At 41.1% G+C, this 10,678-nt stretch overlaps 1 protein-coding gene across 1 annotated transcript in view; it reads right to left on the bottom strand.

Moving 5' to 3' along the window:
• kpnb3 (karyopherin (importin) beta 3) overlaps positions 1–10,223 on the bottom strand; it is a 29,014-nt gene extending 18,791 nt beyond the window's left edge. The window contains exons 1-5 of the mRNA XM_053615411.1: positions 10,070–10,223; positions 5,691–5,771; positions 1,565–1,757; positions 1,057–1,159; positions 879–975 (exon numbers count right to left, since the gene is read on the bottom strand). Coding sequence (XP_053471386.1) covers positions 879–975; positions 1,057–1,159; positions 1,565–1,757; positions 5,691–5,771; positions 10,070–10,213 — 618 coding nt within the window. The 5' untranslated portion in view covers positions 10,214–10,223. The remainder of the gene's footprint in view (positions 1–878; positions 976–1,056; positions 1,160–1,564; positions 1,758–5,690; positions 5,772–10,069) is intronic.
• Positions 10,224–10,678: the final 455 nt, after the last annotated feature.

The raw sequence follows: 10,678 nt of genomic DNA on the forward strand, positions 1-10,678 counted from the left end.
CCAAGACACAAAGGAGCCAAGCACAAGGAACCTCTGCAGGATTAACAGCAGCACCATCAGTACGAAACAGTGCAGAACGAGACATACAATAAAGACGAATGGACACTGATCAATCAACTCAGGCCAGACACGTTACACCAGGGGCGTCCAATCTTATCCGCAAAGGGCCGGTGTGGGTGCAGGTTTTCATTCCAACCGAGCACCCGATTCCACCTGTTTAATCAGTTGATCTTGGCTTTCAATAGACTCAGGTGTGGCTTCTGCTTGGTCGGAATGAAAACCTGCTCCCACACCAGCGCTTTACGGATAAGATTGGACACCCCTGCGTTAGACCCATCACAGGTTACTATAGCTAACAGATGAGAGGTAGCAAGGTAATGGTCTGGTAAATGGTCTGCACTTATATAGCGCTTTACACTGGTTCTCATTCATACACACACACCAATGGTAGCAGAGCTGCCATGCAAGGTGCTAACATGCCATAAGGAGCAACTTGGGGTTCAGCGTCTTGCCCAAGGACACTTCGGCACGTGGAGTCACGTGGGCCGGGAATTGAACCGCCAACCCTACGATTAGTGGACGACCCGCTCTACCACCTGAGCCGCAGCCGCCCCCCAAAAAAAAAAAAAAAACTATTGTCTGTTTAAAAAGTTAACAAAGGTATTTTATATCGTCAACGAATTACGATAAGAGTGTTTCAGCAGCCAACTAGCAATTATTCAAACATTGTTTCAGGTGAATGATCAACTAATGCAAGCTTCAGACGTCCCACACATTCAGTATTAAACAACAGAAACGGATCAGAACGGACATATCACATCACATGCAAGAATTGATTTTAATTTAAAAACTTTTCATGGTTAAATTGAGTTGCTCACCTGTGGGTTCTCCTGATCTTGCATGCACTGCACCAACATGCGCTTTATGACTTCCATATAATGCTGCTGCTGGTTGCCAAATATACCTGGGAAATTCCTGTGCGTAAAAGTTGCGGACAGTCAAAAACACTTAATAAAAGCTTTAATTCTTCCCAAATGGTGAAAACAGACAGCTCACCAGAAAATGTGTAGCGCAGCCTCTCGAAGACAAACATTCTGAGAGTTCACAGAGTCAAACAGAAACTTGAGAATTTCTGGCCACTGGTTGTTTCCATCATCATCTTAAAGAATAATACAGACACAGACTAAAGTCAGCATGTGACTAGATAAGGGTGTCCCGTCCTTTTCCACTGCACGGTACGGCTCGACTCGTATAACTTTACTTCGCTTGCTTTTCAATTAATAGAATATTACCATACACGATGTATGTATTAAATGACACTTATTCAGGCACAATACAGAACGACTCGTTACGGAGAATCCTTACTCCCTCAGCGCGTGGCTCACATTTAGTATCGGCTCGGCTTGCTTGCAACCTTGAAAAAAGTACCAGGTACGATCCACAGTGGAAAGCCCCCCCCAAAGAGCAAACAGAGTCAAGTCGAGTAGAGCGGTACCGTGCGGTGGAAGAGCGCCACAAAAGCATCAGTAAATTCAGAGATAACCGTGAATGTGGTTCAACTAACCGAGAAGATTGCGGGCCAGCTCAGCAGCTACATCACAAATCTTCTTACGGATACTAGAGGGTCCATCTAACTGGATGCTGGCAAGCAGTTCTGTTTTAATGGCAGTCTGAACATCTATTGTCAGGCTTGGGTAGACTTCTTCAAAAGATGAGGACAACAATCGCCGTAGCAGGACAGCTGCCATCTGCCTAACCTGTATGGAAAGCATGGAAAAGAAGGAACGACATTTAGCCTTAAAACACCTGCTAGGTTCTTACAAATCTCTAATTAGTTGGGATTACGCCCCTCTAAAAAGATGTTTTCTACAAACAAGTGACACTGAAGCCTACACAAAAGAGACGAAAACAGAACCAAATTATGCAACACATTCAGAATCAGCCTACCTACAGTAATACAAACCTTTGCAAATGATAAATGTAAACAAAAAAATTCTTAGGACCAAGGTTCCGGGAAATTTTAAGCTGCAAGCAGCATTTTCAGGGGCCAAGCACCCGGACTCCGTGAGTCGCACAATCACAGACACGCTTAGGCGAGTCATGATAACTATATATTGTCCTGGAAATAATCCTGATAAGCAATATTGTCATTTTAAGACCATTTTATGCCACTGATAATATAATAAAGTTTTTGTCTTCTGACAAAAATATCCTTTAAATTTAGTCAATGTCATATTTATTCATTTGAGGCAATCTCACCCTGACTAAAATGGCACTGAATATTGGTCAACGGAATTTGAGTTGATGAGAATGCAAACATGAATCCAAACCTTCACACGTTTTATATATTAACTTAAACATGCATCAACAAAAATGTGTGAACACTGCCTTTATGAAAACCTGATCTCCTGAACTAATAATACTGCAATGAGTACGCTAGTGTAATACAATATCGTGAATTGTTTATGCTGTAGTTATTCATTGTCCATGTTTTAGTGCGTTTAGTGTATTTCATTCTACCTAGTGCCTTACTTAAGTTCAAGTTCACTCGTGTGGTTTTGTGCAGAATCAAGTTGTAACGTTAGGTTTATGTTGTGTAAATATGTGATTGATCTCGTGTGTACAGGATGTTTGAGTGAGTTAATTATGCCACTAGTAAAGCACTTCAGTTCACCGGTGTTCAATCACCGTCCAGCTTCCGCTCACGCCATCCCCGATATAGACCATGACTGGATTATTTGAATATTCAAATGGTCGGATTTTAAGTTGACAGCATTAGAGTAGAGAGATTACAGAAGAAGCATGAATGGCTAAAATGGTGGTGTCAGGAATCTCGAGCCAAGCACGGCATGCAGAAGTCCTCAACGGGCAGCGTGTTTAGCTAGTTCAGCTAGTTCATCAGGGTTCATACAGATGCTTCAGAAAGAAACTCCAGAAAGAGACTTTCAAGTAGTACTATTTTTTTGGTTTCAAGGACTATACAATACAGTAAATGTCATTCAAACATTCTCCATTTCTTTTTAAATTCCCAAAAATTTGAAAATAAATATTATAATAACAACCTAATTTTATATGGTGCCTTTTCCAGCCATGCTGGACTAAATCTGCATTTCCCAAGCATTCACCATGACATCAGTATACCCCAGGTGAGTGACAGGAGCACTGTTCCAACAAATTTCAATGGAGAAGGGGAAAATATATATATATAAAATATTCCCCAAGTGTCACTAGATGTCATGTGCTAATTAGCATACTCATTACACCACGTTGTGTTTACACTCTGCCTTAGTCTCTACTCTCTGTGCTGACATACTGCACTTTAATACAGCCGAATTCCCAATCAAGCTGTTCTCATTTACATCTTTTTCTGTATATGTCGTCAGAAAACAGAGCAAGTATAAAATAAATGACAGAAACGCGGACATTAAGACTACATGTTAACCAGCAATCACTTCAAAGTCATTTCCAGGCTGCTGCTCTGCTCAATTCCTGATTTATAACCACAACACCGACTGACAATCACCACAGACAATTTAAAGACAATGGCTACGCTGTGATTTCAGCTATATGTAAAATGATCACACGGAGAGAAAGCTAGAAGTGAAAGTGCTGCTCCTCTCAGCCACTCGCTGAACAGAGTGACCGCAGAGAGAGGCGTACCTGTGGGGGGGGGGGGGGGGGGAAGCAGGACCCCACGGGCCACGTGACGTGGTACTGACCACTCTCTTCTACACAAAGTAGCTAAAGTTTGTCCAGAAAGTCACTAGATGTGTCACTAGGTGTTTGTTTTTTTTTTTTTAACTTGCTAAAAGGGTCTAAAAAGTAGACCAGAGCTGTCTGAAAATGAGTGAGTGAATAGCAGGAGGGGGAGGGGCTACAGCAGGGAATCAGAATTTAAGTGAAAGGATTGTATGTGTGTTCCATCGATAATAAAACACGTTAAATTTATTTAGCGATTTCGTATTTATTTACTTTTTACAATTCAAGCACTGTTTAAGAACCACTAGATCAAATATAGCAGTTAAAAGGTTTTCCAGAACTTTCATTTCAAAACGCCAAATTCAAGCACCTTGTACGAATCCAGTCTCATTTTCTCGTTTGAGTATTTTTTTTTAATTTTTATTATCCCTGCTTTTGCCGTTTGCCTGACCTGTGCCCCGTTTACTGAACTTCAAGACTTGGATTTGTCCACCTGCCTTTCAAATAAAACGCTTAAAATGCTTCTGCATCCGTCTCTTCCCGCCAAACATGACATGGTGACATTCACATGCATGCTCCTGAAGATGCCTTCCAAGATTTGGGTCAGTGTTCCAGGTCATTGTTGAGATACAGCCTCATTACCCGTTTGGCGGATATGGTGACATTACGGGCAAATCGGAGCATCGACATAATTTTGCTCAATTTTGTCAGGCTTACGCTTATGATGATGTGTGCCAAATTTCATGATGATCGAACAAAATTCGTAGGAGAAGTAGCGACAAAACTGCATCGACCAAGTAAATGAACAGCTACCTGGTTTTTAAATTTTGGACACCCGGTTTAAAAGTTATGACCATAAACGTACTTCCGTATTAGGCCCAAATTGTGAAAGTGTAATGGATGTGAACATGCATTCAAAGGCCCCGTTCACACCTGGCATTAACGTGTCTTGGGTGATCATTCGTACGTGGACAGAGCCAAGTACAGGTGTGAATAGGGTCAAATGCGTCTCAAAAGACACACTGGGATCCAATCGCTTCTAGTGTGCATACCCACAGCATTCTGTGGGGTATTTTGGGTAAAACAGCAGAAAACCCTACATCTACTTAAGATTCAAGATGCTGTTACACTGTACAATGAAATTCTTGTGTCTTTCATACTACGCTACCTACCTAATGGTTTTTAAACTGATCGTAATCCTAGTCGCTGAACTAATGAACCAGTATGAGGATGCATGTATTGATCGAGACTCCAAAGCACTTCTATAAGTCACTCTAGATAAGCACGTCGACCAAATGCCATAAAAGTAAATTATTCTATAATTATGTCATTTATTTTATCGGCCAGTGGCATTTTGCTACATTAAAGTCATCGAGCACACGACATAATCGGACAACAATCAGCAAATAAATCTCCTTATACGAGCTTGAAACGGTTTCTAAAATGCAGGCAGTAAATTGTACAGGCTAACTACAACATATACGGACAGTATATTAGAGTATAATGCACTGTGGTCCAGTACATTTATTTATTTATTTTTTTAAACTTTCCTCTCTTTATGATTATATGATTGTTGGAAGCACTTGAAACATAAGTTAATGGTGCAAAAGCTGCACACAATGCCACAGAGATAGAGGACACTACGTGTACAGTTTTACTCTGCTGATCTGAGCTTCAAATATTACATGAGAAAACGATATCATGGGGCTAAATACGAAAACTCGAGTGAACTGTTACTTTGGTATTTGGCTAGTTGCTTTCGGCAGATTTGTCAACTCTGCTACTGAAGAAATGCGATCACTGGTCACAGAAATCCCATTGGAGAAACACGGTGTGAGAGACCGTGACACCTGTCTTGGCTGTCCACTTGTGTACGTATCACCAAAGAGGTCGGCACCGAGTCTAAATAGAGCCTGGATGTAATTAAGGGTTTCGTTACTTTTAAGTGCTGCAAATTACTCAAGATTACACAAAAGTCAAATTTTACATACCTCCTCAGCAGCAGATGCATCACGAATGGCCTGCAGCAAGAAACTTATCTTTGTTGATCCAGGGATGGTGTCATATGTTTCCTACGTTTTAAAAAAAAAGACAAAGCAGAAGAATGACATTTTAAATTGGAAAACTGCAAGAAATGCCATGATATAAAGCTACAAACTGAATTTAAAAAAAAAAATGCAGCAAATACACATTGTAATAAGGCCTAGCACAAATTTACAGCAAGAAACATGAAAAACCGACAAAGTTCCACAACATGTCCTTGGATAATGCACCCACATATAAAACCCTCTGATCTAAACAGAACGGTCTTCCCTGATGTAGTAAGCTTATACCTCCATCCACTGGTACAGCTATTTGTGGCCTGGAGTCAAGCGAGGAAAATTGGGTGGGGGCACGAGTGATGGCATAGTCTCTCTCTATCCCAGGTCAAATCACAGACATTAGTCTATTGTGCACATCCGTGAGCACATGCATGTAGAAGTGCAGCGATAGCACTTTCCTCAAACAGTGTTACAATGCCTGGTTCAGTGCCCAGTCACAGCACATGAGCAGCAGTTTGAGAAGACATGTCAGTAGTTGCACTCAATAGTTAAACAGATATGGACCCAGCCAGATAATGTCCCGTCCCACGTATGGAAATGTTTTGAAAAGAGGTCCCAAGAATGGATATAATTCACTGTCAATTTGACGTACACTATTAGCTTACATTTTAAACTTCTAGACATGATTACATTTAAAGATTTATAAAGTAGCACGACTTGTGTGCAACTAACAGAATTACAATCTACCTCGGGGTGAGAGACAAGACAAGATCCTTTTTGGGGAAATAAGAAATTTATATAATAATAATAATAATAATAATAATAAAAATTTCCTTTTAGGGGAAATTAAGGTGCGACAGTTTCATGATAGTAAGAATAAGAATAGTTGGAATATAATGCAAATAAATAAATATGACAATGGCAGTCTCAGTATAAATATACAGGAATAAAGGTAGCAGCCAGATATGTACATACATGTATGATATAAATGTAAAATACAAGAAGAAAAATAGCAGCACAATCAAACAATGTCCAAAAGGAATACCAACGCAGTAGATCAGAAGACTGTCCATGTGCAAAACACACAACTATGGGACGTACGGCATGTACGTCATGTACAATTCAATAAATTTAAAAATCAGTGTATTTAATTTGAGGGTATTTACATTCAAATTGGGTGAATGGTGTAGGAATTACATCACTTTTTATAAAGGCCCATCATTTCTAAGTGACCAAAAGTAATCTGGATTAACAATCAAATTAAATCGTCGTTTTTAATACTTGGTTGCAAAAGTCTGGAACCCACAGACGTCAACAGAGGAGTTTCTTCCATCTCACTTCTTATATTACAATAGAAATCAGTGCTAGAGAAATGGTCCTCAATCAGATGGTAGGACAATTTTATTTGAATCTGCCGTCTCCTGTATCACAGGAGCAGGGGATAAAAACTGTAGATGCTATGCCTAAACTGTAGTTGTTGGCACCACTATAACTGCTATTTAGTATAAAAGAAAGGAAGTTGCCAGATGTATGCAGTGGTGGCTTGATGGTTAAGGCTCTGGGTTACTGATTGGAAGGTTGGGGGTTCAAGTCCCAGCGTTGCAAAGCTGCCACTGTTGGACCCTTGAGCAAGGCCCTTAACTCTCTCTGCTCCAGGGGCGCTGTATCATGGCTGACCCTGCACTCTGACCCCAACCTCCTAACATGCTGGGATATGCGAAGAAAGGAATTTCACTGTGCATGTGATCAATAAAGACTATCATTATGTATGCGATGTACGTCGTGTACTAGTGCTGTGTCTCAGAGAGTCATTCGCTCATTTTGGGTTGACCGGGCATGCGCTGCAACATCCCCATAGGTTCTGTACAGGAAACAGAAACTGTTAGTTTAGCTCTCGAGTATTCAGGTCCGAGTCGTTCGTTCATCCCGTGACCGCCCCACTGCATTCAGTCCACGGAGCTGTGACGTGATGAACGAATGACTCGAACCCGAAGACTCGAGAGGTGAACAAATCGTTTCCGGGGAACAGATGTGACAAACGACTCGGATCAGGAGGTGAGGTGAACTAACAGACTGCAAAGCCTGAAGACCCAGCTAAGCTATTAATCATTTCTGTTTCTCATAATTTGGCCGTGGCTGTATTTATTCCAAATGTGATCAATGTTTGCGCAAGTACTAGATGTGTTGGGGAATTTAACGTGTAACATTTTAATTACATTCTGCTGAAATGAACGAAATGACACGGAAAAAGAGTTGTTCATTTTGCTGAACGAGATTCAAAGATCCGAGTGAGTAAACTGATCTGAACTTCCCATCACTATCGTGTACACGGTCGTGATCTACGCCCATCTAAAAATAAAAATGCCCAAGTGTTGTAGCTTTATTGATGTACATCTGTATAGGAGCAGATTGTTATCAGCACCCGTTTACCGCATCTATAAATGGAAAGGGGCCTCCACTGACCAGGTGGTCCTCAAAAACGGACGAATTTCTTATTCTGAAATAAATAAACAAACAAACACTACAATAAAAAAATTAATTAATTTAAGCCGGGTGCACTTTTTAATAGTCCTTTGCGACTGTTGCTTGTCAGACTGTAGGAACTTGATCTCCGCTGTAAGCCACGACACAATGTAGGATCTCAGCTGTCATTAATGTCATTAACTATACGACAGTTAAGATGCAAAAAACAGACTCGTACGGAGTAGGAGAAGCCAGACTACATAGAGGACTGTGCCTCAAATCTTCCGACACTGACAGAATTTAATCCGAGGAAAAATTTGCTCACAACAGCCGTTAATCGTCTGTCGGGGAACACGTCAAACTAGCGATCAAAGATTACAGACTTTGGCCTGGGATTATAGGAATCTTTTAGGATTCCCAAAATTTGTCTCAGACGACCAAATCGTGGCCAAAATCGTCCCGTGTGAACCCGGCTTTACTTTAATACAACCCATACTGCCAAAAAAATTTTTTTTAAAGTTTATTTGTTGAGCATCAAACCGAGTTCAACATTCATTCATGTTCAGTCAGTAAGCGCTTTATCTGGAGCGCTGGGCTGAAGGCGGGAGTACACACCGGGGACACCGTACACACCTGGGACACTCGGGACACCGTACACACCCGGGACACCCAGGACACCGTACACACCCGGGACACCCGTCCATCACTGAGCTGAGGGCCACATTTACATGCCTTTCAGTGGAGAACTCTCAGTAGAGGAACCCTGTCACCTCACCTAGAACACTTATTTATTAATATCACAAACAGCTTGAGCTTAACGCCCGTACCATCACCAACAAGAAAAGACGAGTAAACAATTGAACAGTTTTATTAATAAATAAAACAATCTACTGAACTGGTCAGTTGTATGTAATCCTTTAATAAAGTGATGTCCTGCTAAACAGCCAGTGTTCAAGCCCGAGTTGAGCTCACTTGGGAAAAGTTAGTTTCCAACGACTTTTGATAAGAACTGAAATACGAGACACTATATACACAAAAAGAAACACTAATTAGTCCATTATTTGGATATTTATCCAGGCTGAAATGGAAGTGTTCTGTAAGCGGGGTGTGTGTATCATGGCCTGAATCAGCGTGACACTATATTGGCGACGCGGCTAGCCGTTAGCATTGTTCTCTATTTCACACCAAGACACACAGGACCAAGGCCTGCTCTCTCTCTCTCTCTCTCTCTCTCTCTCACACACACACACACACACACAGTTACTCATGGACTCTGGAAATTTGAGGCAACTCGCTGTACGTGTTTCAAAGTCAGAATTGTGTCCAACTACACCAGCAGAGAAATGTGCAGTGTGCTAACGAGCTAGTGCGCTAGCCACCAAGTGCTAACTGATTACACGCGATTATTCCCATGTTAGCTAATCACTTCCGGTCTACCTAGCGTTACTAACACTTCATAATAACACATTAAAGTAAATTTGCAGGGACTTCTTATTGAACAATTGAGTGTGGTTTGAATGCTTCACAGATTTAAAAAACTGTACAATATTGAGAAATAACTTTAGTGGAAACAATCATTACGCTAGTGTTACAGGATAATACAGGAACCGGAGATTTGAGGTGAAGTTCTCAAACTGCCATCCAAACAACAAGCTCATACTTAGTTAGTGGGGTTCGGTGTTTAGCTAGCTAGCTAAAGTGGGAGTGAATGATCCGGGTTAGCTTAGCGGACTACCCGAAACTTGCCCCGTCACACGTGGACTGAGCTGCACTGAGGAATGAAGCTCGAAGCAAGCTGGATAGACTAACTAACCGTTCATATGATCACTCAAAACACACATTGCTTTACAAAGCGCTGTTCATACCTCGGATTGCTTCCTGACATTATTATCAGGGCTCATCAGGTTCCCCAGTAAGAGGTAAAATTGCTGCTGCTCCGCCATTGCAGTAGGATCCAGAAAGAAACCAGCTGATAAGGGAGGAGCCAAAATAAACCCGGCTTCTGTCATGTTTTGCCGCCTTATGGGCTTTTCCTTCCGGGTAGCAGGAAGTTCTATTGTAGTGTATGATTTTCTTTTCTTTTACGTATCAGAAAATTCCACAAGTAAATCAAACCTTGACTGTAAAGTTGTGTTTCAGATAACAGCGTTATGTACTATTCTAGACGTTTTTTGAGAGTACTTAACTGGAATAAAGTTGGTTGGACGTTCGATATTCGCGGATATGTGGAAATTAAGGGACCGTCTCTAAAGTTACACACGACATTGTTAAACACGTTTCTAACTTCAATAGCATTTGAAGGGAATGACTTACAGTCATATAACCAACTGTAAAGTGTTCATCTAGGTGTCAGGTATATTTGATATTTAACCCTACAATACATGAACCAAAAAAACCTTGACCCCCATAAAGGGGGTCAAAATGTGGACAGACAGAAGCTTAGTAAAGTTGAGGATTGTGTAAAGGACATTAGA

Source organism: Ictalurus furcatus, chromosome 26 (genome assembly GCF_023375685.1).
Source record: "Ictalurus furcatus strain D&B chromosome 26, Billie_1.0, whole genome shotgun sequence".
In the NCBI taxonomy this organism is placed as follows: Eukaryota; Metazoa; Chordata; class Actinopteri; order Siluriformes; family Ictaluridae; genus Ictalurus; species Ictalurus furcatus.